Source organism: Loxodonta africana, chromosome 22 (assembly GCF_030014295.1).
Source record: "Loxodonta africana isolate mLoxAfr1 chromosome 22, mLoxAfr1.hap2, whole genome shotgun sequence".
Classification (NCBI taxonomy): Eukaryota; Metazoa; Chordata; class Mammalia; order Proboscidea; family Elephantidae; genus Loxodonta; species Loxodonta africana.
In genome coordinates, this window is record NC_087363.1 from 67590574 (window position 1) to 67614880 (window position 24307).

Genomic DNA, 24307 nt, shown 5'->3' on the forward strand with positions numbered 1-24307 from the left:
ATCATTTCACATTGAACTTAAACCCAGAAAGTACCCAGAGAGCCAGGGTCCGTTGGATTCTTGTGGGTAATGTGGCTACAGGCTCCTTTTTTGCCTTACCCCTTAGATCCAGGTTTTTATTCTACTTTGTGAATTCACACCAAGTAGGGAGCTCTTAACTGGCAGGCAGGAAACGTTCCCTGACTGTACGTATTGCATGACTTTTCATACTTTTTAAACTTCCTCTCTGGATACGTTTTTTTTCCTCCTCTACCCAGTTTAAATGTCTTGTTTATTAAGTTAACTTGTTACTATGGTGCTTGTCTTCCTAGTCAAGGTGAGAAAAGCTTTGTAGGTCTCTTTAGGTTATTTCTTCTGGTGTGAAATACATTATCGATAATTGCTACAACTGACATTTGTTGAGAATTTCCCATGTGTGCGGCCCTGTTCTAAGTATTTACTCATGGACTCAGGTCCCACCAGCAACCCTCTGAGGGCTGTGGAACTGTTACTAGGCCCATTGATCAGCTTGATAGCCTATACTTCAAGAGAACATTCTAACCAGTATTGTTGGGCTCTGCAACTGTTACGCATGTGCTTTAAATGGAAGGAATCCAAAATAATAATTATCAACTTTTGTAGTGCTGTGTGCTGGGCATGTCACAGGTACTAACACATTTAATCTTCTCGGCCCCTTGAGTGAGGCACAGTAAAATACTATGCCGTTGATTAACTGTTAGGTCCCTTATTTACAATATACTTTTGAGCATGACGTTCTTTCTTCTCCTGTTTTAAGAGTGACTTTCTCTCCCAACTAGGGAATGTATTAATTTGAATCAGAATGACTAAAACTTACTTGAGCAGTATATTTGAGCTTTGCACCAGTTGCTACAGAGGAGTCTAAAGTAAAACAGAGGCAGCTGGTACCCGGATTGTTGGTTCGTAGGCACCTGGCACGGAAGTAGAGAGGTACACAAGGATCTCTGATGAAAGAGGCCTCCTCCCCACCTGTTCTCTGCCTTCCAGGGCCCGTTCCAGAGGCAGCACTGTCACCAGTTAGTTGTGTATGCAGGTGTATAGATTATGAATAGACTTTTACAGAAATGGTAACAAACTCTACATGCTGTTGTATACCTTGTTTTTAAAATTGTTTTCATTAAAAATCGATACAAAATAGAATTTTAAAAAATGTAACTAGTATAGAAAGAGCCCTGGTGGCACAAAAGGTTAAGCGCTTGGCTGTTAACCGAAAGGTTGGGCTTCGAACCCACCCAGTAGCTCCCTGAAAAGAGCTGGCAATCAGCTTCTGTAAAGATTGCAGTCAGGACAACCCTGTGGGACAGTTCTCCTCTGTCACACGACCTGGTGACCAGCTTCTGTAAAGATTACAGTCAGGACAACCCTATGGGACAGTTCTCCTCTGTCACACGACCTGGTGACTAGCTTCTGTAAAGATTACAGTCAGGACAACCCTATGGGACAGTTCTCCTCTGTCACACGACCTGGTGACTAGCTTCTGTAAAGATTGCAGTCAGGACAACCCTATGGGACAGTTCTCCTCTGTCACACGACCTGGTGACCAGCTTCTGTAAAGATTGCAGTCAGGAAAACCCTGTGGGACACGGGGTAGCCGTGAGTTGAAAAGAACTCAATGGCACCCAACAACAATATGGCGTAGAGACTCCCTCCTCTTTTTCATTTAACAGTGTATCATAGAGATCGTTTCATAGCAGCACACATACAGCTGCCTCATCCTTCTTAATACTTTACTGCAAGATACTGTACTTTGTGGTGTTTATTTAATCAGTTCATTAATGATGGGCCTTTGGGTTGTTTCTGATCATCTTCTACAAACAATGTTTTCAGTGGGTCTCTTGCTTATAGATTTGATTTTGTTTTATGGTTTTAACTGAGAGAATTTTTATTTTTATAAGTTCCTCATTTATATTTGTTGATAATTTTAATAGTAGTAACTCACTTTTTTTGGGTACAAACTGAGTGCCAGGCACTGTACTAAGCCCTTTACCTATTCCTCATTTAATCTTTGCAACCTTGTGAGGTAGGTACTGTTTGCTCCCATCCTACTGATGAAGAAACAGGTATAAGGAGATGAAATAACTCCCAACGTTAGTGAAATGGAAGGAAGGCTGGGATTTGACCCCTAGCAGTTTGACTCCAGAACTCTTTATTTTTTAAATTTTCTGGTATGGTATGCTGCTATATGATATTTGTTTGATCTTAATTAAGCTATTTTTTTGATATTGTTTTGTGTTTTTAATGAATTTTATGTGTATTAATCTTTCTAACAACAATTTTTTTTCTTTGTGTTGAGTGTGTGTTCTTGCTAATAATTTGAAAGGTTTGTCATTTCTTTCTACTTAGTGTAACTATAATTTTCTGTATTGAGCCATGTATTTGTTGAGTGGTGATTAACTGCTTCCCAGTGTGATCACGGCCAAGTTGGTAATCTTCCACACATGCTTACCTTCTGTCCTTCCTTCCACCACCTGCCTTTAACTGATTATGCTAATAAACCTAGTTATTCTAATATTAACATTTACAGCTTTATGTATACTAATGCCTGTGATACTCTTTCAGCTTTAAACAATATCCTTTGCTTCCATGGTAAGAGAGTATCGGTCTTTATACTCCTTCCTTCTTTCCACCTACACCTCCCAACTTCATATTACTTCTGCTGCTGTAATTCTTTACTTTTACGTTTGGTTCTATAGCTATGATTTCTACAAAAGAAATACTTTAGCCCTACATCTCATTAAACGGTTTCATTGCTTACTGTGTCTTTTTGATGTACTTTCTGCAGTCTTCTTTTTTGACTAACATTTTTCTCTAGTAGTTAATTCATGAAAGGCTCATGGTAACCAAATTCTCCAAGTTCTTCTGTGTTGATGAATATTTTGTTTTTTTTGCAGCATACTTGATTGACAGTGTGGCCAGGTGTAAAATCCCTGGGTCATACATTCCTGGCTGGCTGACTCTAAGTGCTGCCTCACGTGATCCAGTGTTAAATGCATCTGTGCTCAAGTTGGAGACAAGCTGTGCTTTTCCCCCTTAAGGGTGATGCGGACTTTTGGTCTCTAGGCCCAGATAATTTTTTAAATTCATTTTGTTCTTTCTTTTATCCTGTGATTTCTTCCTTTTTGACAATGGTTACTTTAAAAAAGCCATTTGAATTCTTGGAGATGCCTTTGGTCATGATTTTCACCTGCTTTGCTTTTACATTTTTCTGGATCTATGTTGTTTGCCGTTTGTTTTTCCTGTTACTCTTCTCTCTTTCCTTTTCTATTTTTATATGATCTTTTAGCTGGTTTCTTTGTGTTCTTTGCTCATCTTTGAATGAGGTGAATTTTTCTTGCACCAGCTGTATGTATGATTCAGGCAGTTTTGTGGAACTCTGCTTCTGCCGCAGAGTCTTGCACCGTGGCTGGGAAGATGCTGTGTCTGACCCACCTCCGCCATCAAGTGGGGCTGGGGAGGCCTCTGCAGCTAGCCTGGCAAGGGTTTACTTGCTTCACTCTGAGATCTCCATAACCTCCCTGAGATCAAAGTCATGGGTATTTTCCTTTGGTGTCCTCACTCACCTTGGTTGAATTTTTACTACCTTTGGGAATTTGTTTTAGGTATATTGAGTTTCAGGGTGTTTAGATGTTTTGTTATGTTATTGGAGATAGAGTTTCTTTTCAGCAACTTTTTCTGGTTTTGGGGTAGTTAATAAGAACAGAAGGGTTCAGAGATGTCTTTGCCATCTTACAACTTTAAGACTCACAGCCAGATTTGATTAATCATTTTGGGCACGCTCTAACTACAAAATGAGAGGGTTGTAGGATAGGCTAGCTGACGCACATTTACCTTAAACTTCTCATGGGTCTGATTTAATTACCTGGACTGTAGTGGATGTTTTCTTACAGACAGAACCTCCACTGAATACACCAGAAAATAGAGAATATCTTGCGGAAATCATGTTTGAATCGTTTAATGTACCGGGACTCTACATTGCAGTTCAGGTAAAAACAAAGTTATTTTTATGATTCCCAAAGAATCTTAGCTATCTACTAATAGAAGAAATAGCAATTCCAAAGTTTCTCTGTTTTAAGATTGTGCAGTGCGTTTTTACTCAAACTCCCTTTTCCAGTCCCTCAACACACATGTGCACATAAACACATACCCCACACGCCCGACATTATTCCCACACGTGTCCCACGTATCACACCCCACAGATCATGCTATGTACACAAACCCCACATATACACCCCATATGACACCCCACACACACCACACAGCATACCACATCCCCCACAAACACCCCCCATGCCTCCCACATACCCCACCCTCATATACCACACAAATACACACACCCCCCCATATCATAACCCCCCACCACACTGCCAACCCCACACTCTACACTGCACGTATATGCATACACAGACCCCCACATCACACCCCCACCACAGCCCCCACACTCCCTACCCCACTCTCTCTCTCTCATGCACACACTACACACACCACAGCACACCACACACATACATACCACCCCCTCCTTCCCACACGTGGGCACCCTCCCTCCCACACACAGATACACCACCCCCTCTCTCCCACACGCAGGCACCCTCCCTCCTACACACAGACACACCACCCCTCCCTCCCACGCAGAGGCACTCACTCCCACGCACAGGCATCCTCCCACACACAGGCACCCTCCCTCCCACACACAGACACATCACCTCCTCCCTCCCACACACAGGCACCCTCCCTCCCACACACAGGCATTCTCCCTCCCACACAGAGGCATTCTCCCTCCCTGCCATGCACAGGCACCCTCCCTCCCACACACACAGGCACCCTCCCTCCACACACACAGACACCCTTCCTCCTGCACACAGACACCCTCCTTCCTGCACATAGACACCCTCCCTCCCGAGCACAGGCACCCTTCCTCCCAGTCACAGACACCCTCCTTCCCACCCACAGGCACCCTTCCTCCCACACACACACCAGTTAGGTTTTAACTAAAATGCTGTAGAGCTCGTGTTCCATGATTTGTATTTTTATCTTTATAGCGTTGGTATAGAATGTGTTTGCCTTTTACACGCATGAAAATATGATGTGTTTCCGTGTGTGACAAGATACAGGTATAGATGTGGCTCTGTTTGTGGCTTCTTTCACTTATTTCTGATGAGGAAGAAAAAAAAAAAGGCACTATAGAACAAAATAAATACCTTTAGAGGGTTTCCTGCCTTGTTGATTTTGGGCTCCTGCAAGTTTCCCTGTACTTTCTTGCTTCTGAGAGACCCTATGGGTCCATGAGTCTGCAGAACTTCTTTTCAAGTGTAGGACTTTTTTTTTTTTAATTGATTTTGGTTGTCTGCCACCTTACATAAGGGAATTGATTGACATTTATGGGAATAAATGAGATGGGTGTTTCCCGAGATGTTTTTTGCATAATGCTAGTCCCTCCTGAGCCAAAGGAGGAAGAGTTCCTTAGAAAAATTAATTTGGGAGATGCTACATACATATGATAGCCTCCTCTGGGTACAGATTACAAAGTGAAGACTGAGAATTTCTGCATTGAAGAAACCTGTTTATCCCAGCCCTTTAAAATTTATTTAAACACAAATCTTTCCCCGCCCCCAAGTTATTTACATTCTATGGAATTGGAATATACTTTAGAAGGCTCCTAGTGGTCTGTGCATGAGGTTTAGAAGGCTCCTAGTGGTCTGTGCGTGAGGTTTAGGAGGCTCCTAGTGGTCTGTGCATGAGGTTTACCTGGATAATAGTGCTTTTTAAAAATACAAACTCTCAGTCTTCATTTTAGATACGGGTTTTCAATCCCAGTGCTTTCGGCTGGATAGTTCTTTGTTGTAGCCGGCAGTCCTGTGCACTGTAGGATGCTTAGCACTTCCTCCAAGTCTGACAGTCAAAAATGTCTCCAGATGTTGCCAGATGTCCCCTGAGGGCAAGATTGCCCCCCGTTGAGGGCTGGCTTTCCTAGACCTACCAGATTAGAATTTCTGGGTGTGTGGCCTAGTAATCTGCATTTTTTGTAAATTCCACAAGTGATCTCGTCTTACTGCAATCACTCTGTGAATCCACACTGGGAACCAGTAGGCTAGATATTACTGAAATCTGGTAGTAAAACGAGAAGAAGGCATCACTCACTCATTTTTATTTTTAAAACTTTAGTTTTCTTTGTTGAAAGTTTGACGGCTGGAGTTTAAGTGCATTAAATTTGCATGTCACTTGTCCAAGATGGCACTGAAATTTTGGGGGAAGATGGAGGATAGGGAAAGGAAATAGCTCTCAGACTTATTAGATGAGAAAGAGTTTGTGATTGAACCTGAGAACAAACTGGTAGAATCCTCCACAAACATTTCCCTGTGTGCTGACAGCAGGGTGTCTGTGCTGCAGGCGGTGCTGGCCTTGGCGGCATCCTGGACGTCCCGACAGGTTGGAGAGCGCACGCTAACAGGGACAGTCATTGACAGCGGCGATGGGGTCACCCACATCATCCCAGTAGTAAGTATATAATACTCAGTACTTAATACCTAGTTCGAGACAAGGAAAGAGTTTTAAAAACACCTTTCTGTAATTAAAATACTACTGTTTAATAGTTGTACTTCAAAAAGGTAGCAAGATTTTTTTAAGTCTAGCTGGTGGTGCGGTGGTTAAGAGCCACGGCTGCTAATCAAAAGGTCGGCAGTTTGAATCCACCAACTGCTCCTTGGAAACCCTATGGGGCAGTTCTACTCTGTCCCGTAGGGTTGCTGTGAGTTGGAATTGACTTGACAGCGGTGGGTTTTAGGCATGTGATGGAGAGAGAAAGAGATGGCCAGCATCCATGGCCTTGGCAGTGTTAATCTCAAGGTGGGAGGTTTCCCCATCCAGAGTGTCTGCATCCATGGCCTTGGCAGTGTTAATCTCAGGGTGGCAGGTTTCCCCATCCAGAATGTCTGCATCCATGGCCTTGGCAGTGTTAATCTCAGGGTGGAAGGTTTCCCCATCCAGAGGTTCAGCACCCATGGCCTTGGCAGTGTTAATCTCAGGGTGGCAGATTGCCCCATCCAGAGTGTCTGCATCCATGGCCTTGGCAGTGTTAATCTCAGGGTGGCAGGTTTCTCCATCCAGAGTGTCTGCATCCATGGCCTTGGCAGTGTTAATCTTAGGGTGGCAGGTTTCCCCATCCAGAGTGTCTGTATCCACGGCCTTGGCAGTGTTAATCTCAGGGTGGCAGGTTTCACCATCCAGAGTGTCTGCATCCATGGCCTTGGCAGTGTTAATCTCAGGGGGGCAGATTGCCCCATCCAGAGTGTCTGCATCCATGGCCTTGGCAGTGTTAATCTCAGGGTGGCAGATTGCCCCATCCAGAGTGTCTGCATCCATGGCCTTGGCAGTGTTAATCTCAGGGTGGCAGGTTTCCCCATCCAGAGTGTCTGTATCCATGGCCTTGGCAGTGTTAATCTCAGGGTGGCAGGTTTCCCCATCCAGCGGTTCAGCACCCATGGCCTTGGCAGTGTTAATCTCAGGGTGGCAGGTTTCCCCATCCAGAGTGTCTGCATCCATGGCCTTGGCAGTGTTAATCTCAGGGTGGCAGGTTTCCCCATCCAGCGGTTCAGCACCCATGGCCTTGGCAGTGTTAATCTCAGGGTGGCAGGTTTCCCCATCCAGCGGTTCAGCACCCATGGCCTTGGCAGTGTTAATCTCAGGGTGGCAGGTTTCCCCATCCAGAGGTTCAGCACCCATGGCCTTGGCAGTGTTAATCTCAGGGTGGCAGGTTTCCCCATCCAGAGTGTCTGCATCCATGGCCTTGGCAGTGTTAATCTCAGGGTGGCAGGTTTCCCCATCCAGAGGTTCAGCACCCATGGCCTTGGCAGTGTTAATCTCAGGGTGGCAGGTTTCCCCATCCAGAGTGTCTGCATCCATGGCCTTGGCAGTGTTAATCTCAGGGTGGCAGATTGCCCCATCCCGAGTGTCTGCATCCGTGGCCTTGACAGTGTTAATCTCAGGGTGGCAGGTTTCCCCATCCAGAGTGTCAGCACTTGTTTGGAATCTCCAGGGCCCTGTCGATTCCTCTGGATGTGGCACCATCCGGAACATTTTCTTTGCGTATAATTCTGAGCTGTTGGGAGATAGACATCATTTTGGATATCAGATTTATAGGTACAGGGCACTTGAGGGATTCTTTCTGTGTTCTGTCAAAAGATGTGAATAGCTTTAACCAGCTTTTGCTTTAGAGAAATTGCTTCTTCTTTTTTTAGTTTATTTAAGAGCCAGCAGGAGAGAGTGTACATTTTGACTTGTAGAAGGCTCTGCAGTACCAGCTTTTGGTTTTAATTTTGAAAATACTAGAGAAGTAATTCCTAGTTCAGGCTTAGAGAGCCCTCGACATTTTTCTTTTTGCCTCATGAATCATCTAAAATTTATTTTTTTGAAAATTAATTGAAACTCCGTTAAGGAGTATACAGTAGGAATTCAGACTTGCTCTCATTTCTGATCCATATCTCTCCAGACCCCCGTCTTAGGGACAACCACAGCTACTATGTTTTCTGAATATACAGTTACGTGTGTTTGTACCTCCTTTTAAAAATGCAAATTAGGGTTTTTAAAAGTTATTTGTTTAATTGGAAAAATAGTCACCATTTCATTTTAAGAAGTTGAAGGAAGGTTATACTAATACATTAATGTTTTAATTCCTTAAAGGTCAGAAATCATTGCAATAAAAACATATACCGATAGGAAGGACAATAGCCAATCTCCTGCCCAGCCCAGCCCATCCTCGTACCCTGCCAGCATGTCCTTTGTTCTGGGATCAGGAGAGACAGCGGAGTGGTGAATGACTCCCAGGAAGGTGCTTTCTATGCTTTAAGCTCCCTTCAATCCAGTCTCAAAGCATTCACTCCTTTTTAGGATCACTGAGAAGTGTTAACGCCAACTGATATATAATAAACCCAGTGCTTACTGAAAAATTCAGGCCCTGACTTTGTCTCTGAAGCATCCTCAAGACACCAAGCAAAGAGACCGGAGACAAGCTGCGGTGGCCCCGCGCTGCTTCACCTTTGAAGGTTTCTTTGCCTGTGCCATGTGTCTGGTTTAGGGGGAGAAAAGCACATTTTGCGTGAAGGACAGGCCCAAAGAGAAAATTTGTTTTTAAACTGTATCTTAGCTCATTTCCCCCCAATTTTATAAATTACATTTGTTATAAAAAATTTGGGTAAAATAGAGAAGTATGAAGGAAATAAAATTACCCATAAATCAACCCAGAGAACCACGTTATAAGTTTAGTTGTGTAATCATCCAAGCCTTTTCTCTAACATACACAGACACACCTACACACATACATTTTAAGCAAAATTGGTATTTATTATATCTGGCTTTGTATCCTAATTACTTCCTGTAGTCCTGAAGTTATATTTTACATATTAATTTAACCCTAATTTTTTTCTTGTTAAATATTCTGGGAAAAAAAATTCGTAATTACGTAATAGCCTGTCATATGCATACATCCCGATTTACTTATTCATTTTCCGGCTGCTGGACATGTAGGTTTTTTCAGTGTTTTTGATGCTGTGATGAAGCTGGTGCTTATTTAACACTGATTGAATTAGCTTTAGAAAATGTTAAATATGTAGTACATAGAATATAATAATTGTGACTAATTTATTTTTATGGATTTAAGTTGATCTTTACTTATGTTTTATCTTCATTTTAAAGTATTTTACAAAGAACTTTGGACTCTGCAGAAAGGCAAAGGTTTGTTTTCCTTTTGAAATTAGGTACATTAGAAAAGAATAAAGGTATTTTTTAACCTGTCCTCACAGCTCAACTGGTAACTAAATGTGTAGCATGTAATTATTAGAATTAATACATTTATAAAACTGAAGTTAGCGTTTCACTTCCGTTCCTGTCTGCCTCACTTGGCTATTGTGGCACAGAAGCCCGAGCTGTAATATGAAGCCTGGGTGCGTGACTCACCTCCCCCTTTCTGATGAAGTTGTGGTAGGTAGGCAGCTCCATAGCTCTGAGCATGAGCACCCTGCCCCTGCACAGCTGGGTATGTGTGAGGACTGGGGTCTCCGTGTCCGGTGTGTACCCATGTGAAGGCTGATCAGGGAGCCTCAGGTGCAATGCTGCATCTGTAGCCTCTCACTCATTGCTGCTGTAGTTGTATGAGCTGAGCTCTTGGTGTGTCCTGGGCTTGAACCCCGGCCAGTGCTAGGGGTCAGCTACAAATGTCCGGGTGAGGTGTCTGCCCCAGCTCCTTTCCTGACACTGCACAAACGTGGTCCCTACTGGCTCCAGGAGGCAGGCGGAGTAAGAGATCTGCTCACATGAGAGATTTGCTCTCTGAACACTGGCCAGTGCTCTTGTTCAGGTAGCAGAATGGTTAGGCCCACTTGGTAGAATTACTCCTTAAATACAGATCTTACTTCAGTAAATGGAACCGCTGTTGAGTACTTAGCACATGCCAAAAAACTATGCTGAGCGCGTGACACACAATATTTCATTTTGTCTGTCTGATGAGCCCACGTATCTTGAATAAGCTTCAGTAGAAGCTGAAACATGTTAACAAACATGTCCATGGTCACTCAGCTAACACGCATGGAGCCAAGCTTTGAATCCAGGTCTCTAGAGTCCAAGGCCTGGCTGCTTAACCAAATTGTTGATTTTTAAATATAAGTAGATTTGTAGCTGGTTTAGCAATTTAAAGATTTTTTCCTTTTTATTAGCAGGGGGAAAGAAAAGCTATTGGATTCACTGTTCTAATACAGACGCCTTAACTTTTTGGAAAGGAACTATCCTATGTAGTTTCCTTTTCACATTCCTAATGAAAACATCATTTTGATAGTTTACATAGTCTCAGGTTATCGGAATAATTTTGAATTTTAAAAAATATGAATGGAACTGCACATGCAGTCATTTTAAAAGACCTGCAGTGCTGAGTCTGCGTGGAGTGGGGACGCGGTGAGCGCTTGTTAACGAAGCCAGTGGGGCAGGGTGGAGGGTGGGGCATGAAGCCTTGTGGGTGATGTTGCTCTGAGCTGGGGTTACTCATACAGGTTGTTCTGACTCCCCTTCTCCCCTAGGCAGAAGGTTATGTAATTGGAAGCTGCATCAAACACATCCCGATTGCAGGTAGAGATATTACATATTTCATTCAACAGCTGCTAAGGGAGAGGGAGGTGGGAATCCCTCCTGAGCAATCACTGGAGACTGCAAAAGCCATTAAGGTAAAAACAGAAGTAAAATTGGTTGATTTGGGGGTGAGCTATAAGTGATATTTTGGACACTTCCCCTGTATGCTATTATCCCTGCTTCCACCTTTCTTCCCATGAGTGCGTGTCTTGATTTACCATTTGAGTTACGCAGGCTGAGAGACTTAAAGCTTAACCTCTTCTTCTAGACATAAGCATAAAGCCTCTGTTGAGGTTCCAAAGCTAGTATTTAACTATAAAGGAGAACAGCTTGATAACCAGTATTGAGTACAAGTGTATGTAGTACAGTATCATTTAATTGGAGCCTAATTGGAACCTTCAATTAACTGAAAGTTTCTTCCACATCTCCCTCCATGCTTAGAATAAGGAGGCAAGCAGCAGCAGCAATGACGGTCAGGAATCTGGTGAAATCAGCCAGCATTCAAGTGTGGTTCCGTGCCCTAAGAATTATGGTTCAGGATAATGCCATTCCAGCATCCAGAATCATTAAACAAAATCCACCTTATTTTCTAGATGTTAGTTACCATGCTGGAGAACTTACAGGAAGTTTTATAATTTAATCAATAAGGTTACGAATAAAATAGGTGATGGGTTCTTATTTAAAATAATCCACTTGACCTCTGATCTAACCGTTTAGCTTTTATGTTACACTCAGCTTGCGGAATCTGGAAAATTTTTTAAATTAAAATATAGAAAAATCTTTAGTAATCCAAGGATGATAATTACATAGGTACAAAGGGAAGGATTTTGGTTTTGGAGAAGAATTTGAGTGTGGGAGGGTAACGCTGGGCTTCTCCTTTCTCATAGAACACATCATTTTTGAGCTGTACAGGTGTATAGGGGACACTTGGCCAACCCTCCCTCTTTTCCTCACTGCTTTCCTCCCATCTAAACACCTGGTAACCGAGGCTGGTCTTAGCCAAGTGATGATTTGATGAAAGAGGCTAACCCTGAGGTGTGTATAGTCAGTGGCTCAACAATGACCTGTCCTGGAGTGTTCGGACGGCCAGAGCAGAACCTACTGATCCAAAGGACTTGCTGAGAGTATGTGAGTGTGTGCGTGGGAGGCTTCTTGCATTTTCTGTGCGGCTGCCTTGCTCCATTTCAACAAGGTTGACAGTGAATAAAAAGTGTGGAATCTGTATTCATTTATTTTATTCAGTGAATACTTAGTGCCTACTGTGTGCCAGGTTCAAAAACCTAACTAAGACAGACAAGGCTGCACCACTGAGGGTCTTACATGCTATTTAGGAGAGATAGAGAGCAGATGATGAAAAAACAAAGCAAGTGGGTGATGAAACAGAGGAGGGTGGAGGGGGTGATGGTGAAGGGAGGCCTCTCAGCAGACATCAAGGATGAGAAGCAGCCAGCCAAGAGAGTTCTAGGTAAAGGGAGTAGCAAGTGTAAGGGCCCAGGCAGAAATGATACTCGTGCGTTCAAGGAGCAGTTTGCAGCCAGTGGCTGGAGTCCATGCTAAGAGGGAGAAGGCACAGATGAGGCGGAGAGAGATCAATGGGCTTGTGTGGGCCATGGTGAGAAGTTTGGGTTTCCTTCTAAGTGCAATGGGATGCCACTGAAGAATTTGAAGCAGGGAGGTGGCACCATCCGATGAGGTTTAAAAAGATCTCTCTCAGTGTATAGTGGAAAACAGGTGGGGACAGAGGGCAGCAACGAGGCGAGGAGATGGTAAGCCACATAGAAAATGATGGCGGCTTGGACTAGGTGTGGCGGTGGAGAGAAGTAGGTAGGTTTCAGAAATATTTTATAGGAAGAACTCATGGGCAGGACTTGCTGATGGATTGGAAGTTGCAGGTAAAGGAAAGCATCAAAGATGATTCCCAAATTTTGTGTTACAGTCTTGGTGAAAGCAGGGACTTTTTATAGGGTGCATTGGTACAGGTAGGGTCTCATGTGGGTAGGGTGACCACCTGTCTTGGTTTACCTGAGACTACGGGTTCCAGGTATATGGGACTTTCGGTGCTGAAACTGAGAGTCTCAGGCAAATCAGAATGAGTTGGCTACTGTGAAAGCTGTAAGTCCTTCCACTTCGGGGGGAAGGTTCCAAAAGTATCCTAAAAGGTTTTTGTGGAGCACTAAAATGTTACTCAAGGCTTTCTTTCCTCCTTTCCTTGCCTTCTTTCAGTGAGAGAGAAATTTTGATGTTTGACCCAAGCTCCTTTCCACCCTAAACTCCATGACACATGTAAATCAGAATTCCATCTTTTCTTACTGCCTTTGAGGGGTAAATCCGGCGAATCTTCTTTTTTCAGTAAAGATCCCTGAATATCATCACTAAGGTTGATTTCCTGATCTACAAGCTGAGTATTTACATTATTCCCTGGCATCTGGGTTTCAGTCCTGTCCCTGACGTGGTAGTTGGGATGTTCAGTTTATGACATCATCTCTCTCCAGTTGTAAGGATTGGGAGTAAGACAGAGTCCTTTTACACACTCCAAATCAGCTGCCCTGAGCCTCTTGCTCGGGTTAGCCCTGCTGTTTGTTTCTTACTTCCCTTCTGTCTGTAAAGGAGGAGATCCCAGACAGAGTGGTGTAGGGTTACCCCTGCATCGTGTTTCTAATGGGTTGTCTCCGTGGTCACCAGGAGGCATTAGGTTGCCTGGATCTCGATAGCGGTGTAACTCAGAGCTGTAAGATTAGCACTGCTGCACACTGTCCAGCTTGCGCTGAGGCATTTCATGGCATCGGTTAAGTGAGTTGAGATACTGTGAGAAATTGCTCAAGCCTCTAAGGACAACTTTCTGTTTTTGTCTCCAATTCTGGTAGATTTAAAGTTACATTGACTGACCGGTTCTCTCTATTATCAGGGAATGCAGGGTCATGTAACAACTCTAGTCCATCAGTTTTATAATTCTGCTAGAGTATGTCAGAGATGTCCAGAAGATAGTGTTAGAATATGCTTCAGGCTTCTAAGAAGCTTTAAACTTAATACAAAAACACCTTCAAAGGTCTTTGAGGGAACCGTTCATTCCAGATGTGTGTTGAGCACCAGCTGCATGCCAGACACTGGGCTGGGCACTGAACAAACCCACATGGTTCTTGCTTGCAGGAAGCTTGCATTCAGAAGCTGCTTCCCTGAAGTTAGCTCTGAAGACAGATGATAAACCCAAGGATCACAAAGAACCTCAGGTGTCATCACGTACCAGGAAACACTTGACACTTTGGAGGCCGGCTATTGGTGCCAAGGTGAAAACCCCTGGCCAGTTCTCTTGCAGCAGCAGTATACTGGCAATGCCAGTCTTTCTGCCTCACTCCGCTTTTTCTTTTTTCCATGGCACTTATCACTCTGTAACGTAGTGTAAGCTCTGCAGGGCAACCCCAGGCAGGACCTGGGTCTGTGCGGTTCACTTGTGTATTCCAGATGCTGAGGTAGTCAGTAAGCCCTTGTTGATTGAATGACCTAGAACACCTCATGAACAGGTATACAGTGTCTAGGCAGGCCACTGGAGCAGAATGACAGTGCTGTGTCAGACTCCACCCTAGCTGAGATGGGCAGATTGATGGTGGGCAGTCTCTCAATGTCCAGAAAATATCCTTGGCTCTCAGATGCTGATACCCACAGAAGCCAGTAGCAGTAAGTGCTACCACGTGTACCACATCACGGCACAGGTCTACTGGGCCAGAAAGGGGTGACAGTGAGGGGCCTGGGGAGCCTAAGAGAAATTATGAGAAACTAAATAGAGACAAAATACAGATGCTTTAAAACGTTATTTCAGATAACATGGCAACGAAATTGGACTAAGGCCGAGATAGGTTGCAAAGAAAGATTTATATGTCCAAAATCAAAGTGCAGTCGTGTCTAATGTGAAAGGCTGATAAAATGTGAGGCTTGATAGCCCACTCCACACTGGAGCCATGGCATGGGGGCAGGGCATGGCTTCAGAGGTGTGTCTGATGCATGTGGGCGCTGTGTGTTTGTCAGAGGGAGGAGGCTGTGGGTGGTTGCTAATGCCTGGTGACCTCTTTGTGTGTACATACAGGAGAAATACTGTTACATTTGCCCCGATATAGTGAAGGAATTTGCCAAGTATGACGTGGATCCCCAGAAATGGATCAAACGGTACACAGGTATCAATGCAATCAACCAGAAGAAGTTCGTTATAGATGTTGGTTACGAAAGGTTCCTTGGACCTGAAATTTTCTTTCATCCAGAGGTAAGCTCTTTCTTTTTGGGTGTGTTAAAGTATGGTGTTTGTGGAACAATGCTGCCACCTAGTGTGAATAAAGAGCAGTTTTCAATAAAGGTAAAGTCAGAAAGTGGGCCCTGATCTTCCAGTAAGGCCAATTGTCTGCACGTTTGAATCTCTCCAAACTTTTGTAGACATCCCCCTCACCTCCTGTGTGGTTTGATTGTTTGTTTTGGTTTGTCTCTCCATAGGCTTTATTATTTGCTTAAATAGTAGTGTGGATTGATTATATTGATCATACTAGGTGTGGTTCGGAAGAATTTTTAAGAGCAGTGGAAGATAACTGAATTAAACTTAATCTCAAAGGGGAAGCACATGCTGATAAGACAAATCTCAAGGACTGTTGGAAGAAAGTTCCTCTGCATGAAAGTGGGATAGCTTATAGCCTTTCCATCTTTTGTGACTGGCCTTTCCAATCCTGATTTTTAACACAGGACAGCCGTCCTCCTTGTGTTCCCTGCTAAAAGTTAGGTAAAGTTTAGATCTGAAGGCTAGACTCCATGATTTAGAGGGTCTCAAGAATTACAGACTTCATGACTTTAACTAGTAGTCACAAAGAATTATCACTTTTGCAGAAAGCAGTGATTAAGAGGCAACATTTTAAAGTTTAAATGAAATGCATTTTGTTTGTATTTTGAGATATTTTCCTGCCGAGTGCAGCTTGCAGATTACCAACTGCTGCTTATTTTTGGAGGTGTATATGCCTATTTTCACAGGGAAATGGTTCAGACTGTGTGCCTTACTGGTAATCTACTGATACCCTACTCACTCATGCTTTTGATGTTATTGATTTGAAGTTGTCATAAAGCTGACAAATGTCCCTTGAACAGTTGGTGAACACTGGGTGTTAAATTCTTCTTCCCCCGAGATTGTTGTACATTAAAGCTTTCCTTGATTTTTAAAACATATTTCAAATGTCATGCAATTGAATTATTTATACTTTAGTTCATTTAATTTACAGAGTTGAATCTAAAGCTTTGTACTCAGTGACATCCTAGTTATCATGCTGATTGTTTCATTTTAAAGCCACCATCAAACAAACACTGCTCTTTCCCTATCGTTTAGCCCAAGTTCACATTAACCTTATATTGAGCAAGTTTTAAAATTCTTTGATCCTGGCTAATTTTTTTTTCCGTAATATTAATACTTCATTAGTGATAGTTGTGTGTTTCTTATTCCATCTCACATATATCTACACACGCCTTTTATAAGCTCTTAATGGAGTGATGGAAGCCATGGTGGCGTAGAGGTTAAGAACTACAGCTGCTAACTAAAAGGCTGGCAGTTCGAATCCACCAGGCGCTCCTTGGAAACCCTATGGGGCAGTTATACTCTTCCTGTAGGGTCACAATGAGTCAGAACGAACTCGACGGCAACAGATTTTTTAATGGAGTGACTCTCCCTGTATTCATAACGCAGGGCTGGCCCGTCTCTGTTACTATTAGATATTCTTCTTTCGCTAAATCCACACATTTCCTGTCTTGACGGGATGTACGTACCATTACTCCATGCATCCGTAGTCAGATAGGATTAACTCCATTCCAGTGTGAAGTTTGTGGTGTGTTTTTTAAAGTTACAGTAAATTCTCCATTTGTTTAAGTTCCTCTTTAAACAGAATTTTTGTTTTGTCCTATTTGAGAGAAATGTGTAATGTTTCTTTCATATTTATGTAAAATTTAGTTTGCCAACCCAGACTTTATGGAATCCATTTCGGACGTGGTTGATGAAGTAATACAAAACTGCCCTATTGACGTACGTCGTCCGCTGTATAAGGTATAAACTGCTCGGGTAAGGTACTTTGACTTCATTCCAGAATCTAGGCTCTTAATGTCAACCTGCAAATGTTCCTGTGGCACCTTTTGTTTTACAGGAATTGTCAAAGGCCAGTATGATTTTAAAAGATTTTATTTGGAAGATGAATGGCTTAAATGTTTGGAGACATGACTGTTAACCAGAACTATTTAATTTAAGCATTGTAATATGTTTTATTCTTGTCTGGCAAGCTATATTTTAAATTGAACCATTTTAGTCATGCATATTGATTGAGTGATAAAGGGATGTTTTTCCTGATGCTTCCCGTGAGTTCCATTGGTCTTGTTTCAGTGCATATTTAGGTTCAGTGTCAAATGTGGTGTTGACAAATAGAAGTTAGAGCCTGAAATGGAACAATCAAATAGAAAATGCTGTGTCATGTGTTTTTAAAGAAATTCTTTGTGTGGAATCATGAAACTTTAAGCGAGAAAAATCTAGTCCATGAAGTTATTAAATAAAATGAAATATTGCTGGTCGCCAAATGCTGAGAGCAGGAAGTAGTGGTCAGTTAGCTTCCTTCACCTTCAGTTAACCCTCGCTTGCATGAGTCATGTTATCAGCACCTGTGACTTCATCTTACCTTGTTCAAATCCAGGTAGCTGAATTTTAAAGAGGAGAAAATCAGGCTGAACCTGAGGAGTTAATAAATTTTATTACAGCTGTACAATGGACTACTATGTAGCCTTTAAAAAGAATAAGGTGAATCAATGCAAGTTCAAATGAAAAGATGTCAAAGTGTGTTCAGTTATATGAAAAGAGCAGGTTAAAAATTTATACTGTATTTTTTATAAAAATATGGTTTGCATATACATATGAAAAGGTTTTGAGTGATATACACTGAACTCTTAAATGAAATATCTTTGGGGGCAGGATGATAGATGACTTATTTTCTAATTTATGTTTTAAAATTGTTTGAAATTTTATAGTTAACAGATATTACTCTTAAAATTAGAGAAAGTGTTCCTATATAGACAACTTTTTATTGTGAAAGCAAATTATAATTCTATTTTTATTTGTAGTGTATGCTTAATAAAACACTTACCCCCAGTAAAAAGTACTAAGAAGGGGACACTAAAAAGAGACTGGAGTATGAAAGTTAAATAAAATAGCCTGGCTTGCCCTCCACACTTCTAAAATCCCACTTGATATTAGTGGTGTCTTCTTGGTAATGAAAGTAAGTAATAAGTGTACACTTCTTAGTCTTAATTTCATCATAAAGGAAATGAAACTTCCGCTCACAGTTACGGATTGCCCACGATGAGGTGAGATTTTTCTCATTTGACAGTTCAGTTCACTTATCTCAGTGCAGTTTATAGAATTCTTGAAGCAGAGATGGTCTTGGGGATCATGTAGATTGAGCCTTCTATTTAATAGATGATTATACTGCGCACCACAGATGAGGGAAGATGGCAAAAAGTAGAGGGCCCTGGGTACAATGAAGCAAAATTGATCTTAGACTTCTTTTTTGGTCCTGCTTTATCTTTGTCTTAGGACAAGTTCCCTAACCTCCCTGATTTGAAAAGGTAGGATTGGATAAGCTAACACAAGGACTACCTTGTTCAGAGAAGATAAGACTCTGTCTTTACTTTTATTATGCTACTTGTCCAAAGCCATCTGAAAGAATCCTTGTCTGTTCTCTTGCCCTGTGTAGGGGATCCATGTCTTCTTGTCTAACTAGTAATTTCATTGTGATGACATTTTTAGTCTTGAAGTTACTAAGTTGTTAAATAATACTGTGCTGAATGCTAAAACAAAACAAGACAGTGTGTACTAACCCTGAACTCAAAGAAGCTTCTAAACTAACAAGACAAGGCAAGCTGTGCAGAAGAATATATAACGTACAGCGGGGACATGCACTCACATATAAAGCATTGTATCCAACATACAGCAGATGAGGCAGTGGCTGTATATGGGGTTTGATATCTAAACCTGGAAAGAGTCATTAGACAGAAGAAGAATTAAAAGTGGGGAGGGAATAGGGTTTATAAAGAAGAGGAGAACAGTATAGGCTTTGGGGGCCAGGAATGAAAGTGTCTTCTGCAGAAAATGCTGAGGTAAGGTTAATTTGTCCTCTCAGCACTCCAGAGATCTAGCCTCAGATTTCCATCTACTTTCTACACATTTCCCATTGACTATCCTGTAGTCACCTCAGAAGAAATACGTATATATAATAGGGTTGCTATGAGTTGGAATCAACTTGATGGCAACAGGTTTGTTTTTTTTAAACCACTGTGTCTACTAATTCTAGTGTTCTTCTCCCAGTCTCCCGAGTTGATCCCGACTTGTAATGACTCTATAGGACAGAATACAGCTGCCGCATAGAGTTTCCAAGGAGCAGCTGGGCTAGAAATGGTGTTGTTGTTAGGTGCCGTTGAGTCAGTTCCAACTCATAGCAATCCTATATACCACAGAAGGAAACACTGCCCGGTGCTGCACCCTGCTCACAATCGTTATGCTTGAGCCCATTGTTGCAGCCACTGTGTCAGTCCATCTCATTGAGGGTCTTCCTCTTTTCCGCTGACCCCTTACTTTACCAAGCATGATGTCCTGCTCCAGGGAGTGATCCCTCCTGAAGACATGTCCAAAGTATGTAAGACGCAGTGTTGCCATCCTCACCTCTAAGGAGCATTCGGGCTGCACTTCTTCCAAAACAGATTTATTCATTCTTTTGGCAGTCCATGGTATATTCAATGTTCTTCACCAACACCACAATTTGAAGGCGTCAACTCTTCTTCGGTCTTCCTTATTCATTGTTCAGCTTTCACAGGCATATGATGTGATTGAAAATACCATGGCTTAGGTCGGGCACACCTTAGTCTTCAGGGTGACATCTTTGCTCTTCAACACTTTGAAGAGGTCCTTTGCAGCAGATTTACCCAGTGCAATGTGTCTTTTGATTTCTTGACTGCTGCTTCCATGGCTGTTGATTGTGGATCCAAGTAAAATGAAATCCTTGACAACTTCAGTCATTTCTCTGTTTGTCATGATGTTGCTTATTGGTCCAGTTGCGAGGACTTTTGTTAGAAATGTTAAGATATGTCAAAAACAAGTACAAAGTGGTCAGATACTAATGATGCTAGTGGTGTTACCCAGTGTCATTAGATGACATGGAGCAGTAGTAGTTTAAAATTATCTCGTCAGAGTCATCCTTAACAGTGGATACGCAATTAGGTAAGGGGTGCTGGTCATCTGCTGTCCGTGTATTTAAAATAATTATATTGGGCAATGAAACGTGTAAGTCAGCAGTTGTGGATTACTTAGCTAAAGGAGGTGAGAACAGAACCCAATGTAGAAAGGGTCAGGAATGATAGGATGAAGGAGCCAAAATGAAAATATCTTCTTAGAAGGTATTGGGTTTGGGTGAGGTTCAGGAAGGGTCCTCACTTGACAAATACAAGGACATTTAACCCAGTTACTTGCATTTCCCGATAAAACCTAAAAACCAAACCTGTTGCTGTCGAGTCAGTTCTGACCCGTAGCGACCCTATAGGACAGAGTAGAACTGCCACATACAGTTTCTAAGGAGTGCCTGGTGAATTCGAACTGCCAGCCTTTTGGTTAGCAGATGTAGCTCTTAACCAATGTGCCACCGGGGTTTCCAATACATTTTTAAAACCCTAGCTTTCTATCAACCCTACTCAGAAAGTAGGAGAAAATGTTTAAACTTATAAATGTATTATTTTTTTGGAGGGATTGGTGTTTTTCCAAGCATTTTATTATTAAAATTTTTAAACATACAAAAAATGTTGAAGGAATGGTGCAGTGAGTCCACCACCTTGATTCTACAATTAACTAAATAAAATTTTTCAAGTGGTAGAAAACTTCAGATATGGTTTTTAAGAGAAAATGTTTGGCAGCCAGTTGCTCTCCAGGTGCCTCGTTACTGTTGACAGAGACAGCCTTGAACGTCTGTGCCTCGTTACTGTTGACAGAAACAGCCTTGAATGTCTGTATGCCGACAGGTTTTACTTGAAGAATTCGTGTTATGACTCACAGACTTTTAAAAGATCGTTTAATAAATAGTTAATTTTCTGAGTGTTTATGTATGTCAAAAACTGGATTAATCACTTTCCTCACACCAGCTTTGTGAGATAGCCACTGTCGCTAGTCCCGTGTCATATGAAACGGATTAAGACTCGAGAGAGAAAAGGCGCCTTGCCCAGGGTTACGCTGTAGTAAGCACTGTTCTACATTTAGTGCCTGGACTCTGCTAGGTCCTTGAAATGCATTGTGTCTTTTAATCCTTGCACACATCTAGTGAGGTTGTGAATATTCTCCTTGTGTGTTTTTTTTCTTTTTAATATAATTTTATTTTTGGTGAAAATATACACAGCGAAGGATATACCATTTCAACAAATTCTACATGTACAATTCGGTGATGTTGTCTACACTCTTCAAGTTGTGTAACCGTTCCCGTTGTCATTTTCCAAATTATTCCACCACCGTTAACATGAAGTCATTGCCCCCAAAGCTTCTCATTGAACCTTTCAAGATGCTGTTGTCAGTTTGATTCCACGTAGTTAAAATTTTGAGAGAGCACTGTGCTCAAGGCGACACACGTTTACTAATTAGGCTAAACTGTCGTTTGGTTCAAAGGTGACTTCCGGGGAAAGTTTTGGTTTGAGGTTTAAGGTTTAAAGGTTATCTCAGGACAGTGGCTTTGGGTGTTCGTCCAGCCTCAGTGGCCCTATAAGTCCTGGATTCCTTTGAGAATCTGCACTTCCATTCCTTTGTATCCACCCCACCCCCTTCCTTTTCCTCAGAATTCTTTCACAGAATCTTAGAGCAAAACTTTGAGTAACGGTAGCCAGGCACCATCCAGTTCTTCTGGTTTCATGGAACAAGGCTCTCCGTCTTTACACATAAGAAGATTGAGTTTTGTGGACAGGTTAAGTGCTGGGTGAGATCACTCAGCTATAAAGTGCCAGAGTTTGGACATTGAGCCTATTTCCCTCATATGTCAAAACTCATGCTTTTCCCACCATACCACCCTGACAATTACGTAACGTTTAGAAGAGGCTGCACCACTACACTATGGATACTAATTTCTTCCCTGTGATTTTTTAGGAAGGTTTAGTTTAGAGTCCCTGGGTGGCGAAAGTGGTTAAGCCCTCAACTACTAACTAAGAAGTTGACAGTTCGAGCCCACCCAGTGGTGCCTTTGAAGACAGGCCTGGTGATGTGCTCTGAAAGGTCACAGCCTTGAAAACCCTATGGAGCATAGTTCTACTCTGCACATATGGGGTTGCCATGGGGCAGAGTCGACAACAGCAACTGACTTTAGCTTGGCCCTTGTTACCAAATTTGTGCTGCATAAATCTTGAGCAAACCAACCACATTAGGGCAGCTTGTATGAGGCTTCTCCAGTTTTATTGCAGCCTTACAAGGGACTGAGAACTCAAGTAGGGTTGAGAGGTAGGAGACGTGAATATGTGGGGGTGACCATATTCTCCTTCTCCTCTGTCAGGCAGCCAGGCTCTGTACTCTCGGGGGGGGGGGGAAGGAGAGACACAGATGAGGCTGCCTCCACTGCTCCCAATTTTCTGATACCTTAGTTGTTCTCGTTAGGTTCCATTGAGTCAGTTATGACGCATAGTGACCCTACGTGTAACAACAAAACGCTGCCTGGTCCTGCACCATCCTCATACTCATTGCTGCGTTTGAGCCCATTGTTGCAGCCGCTGTGTCAGTTCATCTCGTAGAGGGTCTTTGTTTTTTTGCTGGCCCTCTCCTTTAACAAGCATGATGTCTTTCTCTAAGGACTGGTCCCTCCTGATAACATGTCCAAAATATGTGAGGTGAAGTCTTGCCGTCCTTGCTTCTAAGGATCATTCTGACTGTACTTCTTCTGAGACAGATTTATTTGTTCTTGCAGTCCATAGTATATTGAATATTCTTCACTGACAGCATAATTCAAAGGCATCGGTTCTTCTTTGGTCTTCCTTATTCATTGTCCAGCTTTCACTTAGGGTAGGCTGATATATACTCTGGGAAAATCAACCATGAAATCCCTGTTGCTTAACAGCAAAGTATTATTTCTTTGCTCGTGGTACACATCCAATATGGGATGCATGGATGCTGCCACTATCTTGTAGCTGTACCGTCTGGAGCACATGACCCCTTTGGTGCCCACTGCAGAGTTGGAGGCAGTGGCTATGCCCCTTCCACTCTCGTCCCTTGGGCCATGGCTGTGGGGCTAGGAGATGGGAGAGTGTGCAAAGGAACGCTTGATGTGTGCCACAGCCTCTGATGCAGCCGCCAGTGTGGGGACTTCTTTCCAGCAAGGGGATTGGTGAGTAAATTGGAGTTTAATCTAACATTGAGGCCTGAAATGCTTTTTTTCCCTCATGTTGATTTTAGGCCGGGGTTAGCCAGCTTTTCTATAAAGGGCCCAATAGTATATATTTTTGGCCTTGTGGGCCATGCGGTCTGTGTTGCATCTTCTCACTTCTACCAAAGAGGCCGTAGAGTGTACACACTTAGAAGTGGCTGTGCTGCTATAAAACAACCTGTTTTAGACATTTGAGCAATTACTTATGAAAGCCTAACTTCAGTATTTTCCAGATGTGATCTGTGATAGTTACCTGCTGATTCTCATTCAAGCTGTGTTTGTAAAGGTGTCCTCTGGGTCAATTTGTCAGCAGGTCACTGCTGCTTTTATAACAGACGACTGCCACAGCCCATGGCAGAGCCAGCTGCAGGCAGGGCTTTGCCCATCCAGTTTCTGGAGACTGTTGAGCCTGTTCTCCCAGCCCGCCCGCACTGCTCGGTCTTGTGGATAAGGGCTCTCCTGGACCTGGTGTCTCAGCAGCAGGGAAGCTTCCTTGTTGAGTTCTCACTTGCTTAGCATATTCCCTGTTCTTCTCCCTCACTCCTCCCTTTCTGGCTGCTACTCCTTAGTTTTGGAGAGAGCTTACCATGAAAAAGAGTCCTGCTTTCTCAACTTCTGTGAACTTCTGCGTTAGTGAAATGAACAGATATGTGGGTTTGTGGGTTTTTTTCTTTTTCATAATTCCAAAACATTTTTCTAGCCAGAAGATATGTATTACAACTCCTTCCACAGAACATGCAAGAATCTTTCTCTGG

General features: G+C 42.6%; 1 protein-coding gene across 14 annotated transcripts in view; it reads left to right on the top strand.

Annotated features, from left to right (window-relative positions):
* ACTR3B (actin related protein 3B) overlaps positions 1 to 24307 on the top strand; it is a 178991-nt gene that overhangs the window by 67107 nt on the left and 87577 nt on the right. For 11 of the 14 annotated variants that reach the window (XM_064275112.1, XM_064275104.1, XM_064275102.1 and 8 more), the window contains 5 exons: positions 3906 to 4001; positions 6403 to 6510; positions 11076 to 11219; positions 15203 to 15376; positions 17090 to 17182. In XM_064275112.1, coding sequence (XP_064131182.1) covers positions 3906 to 4001; positions 6403 to 6510; positions 11076 to 11219; positions 15203 to 15376; positions 17090 to 17182 — 615 coding nt within the window. Of the gene's footprint in view, positions 1 to 3888; positions 4002 to 6402; positions 6511 to 11075; positions 11220 to 15202; positions 15377 to 17089; positions 17183 to 24307 lie in introns of all 14 variants that reach the window. The other 3 variants (XM_064275110.1, XM_064275101.1, XM_064275103.1) reach the window with 3 other exon arrangements.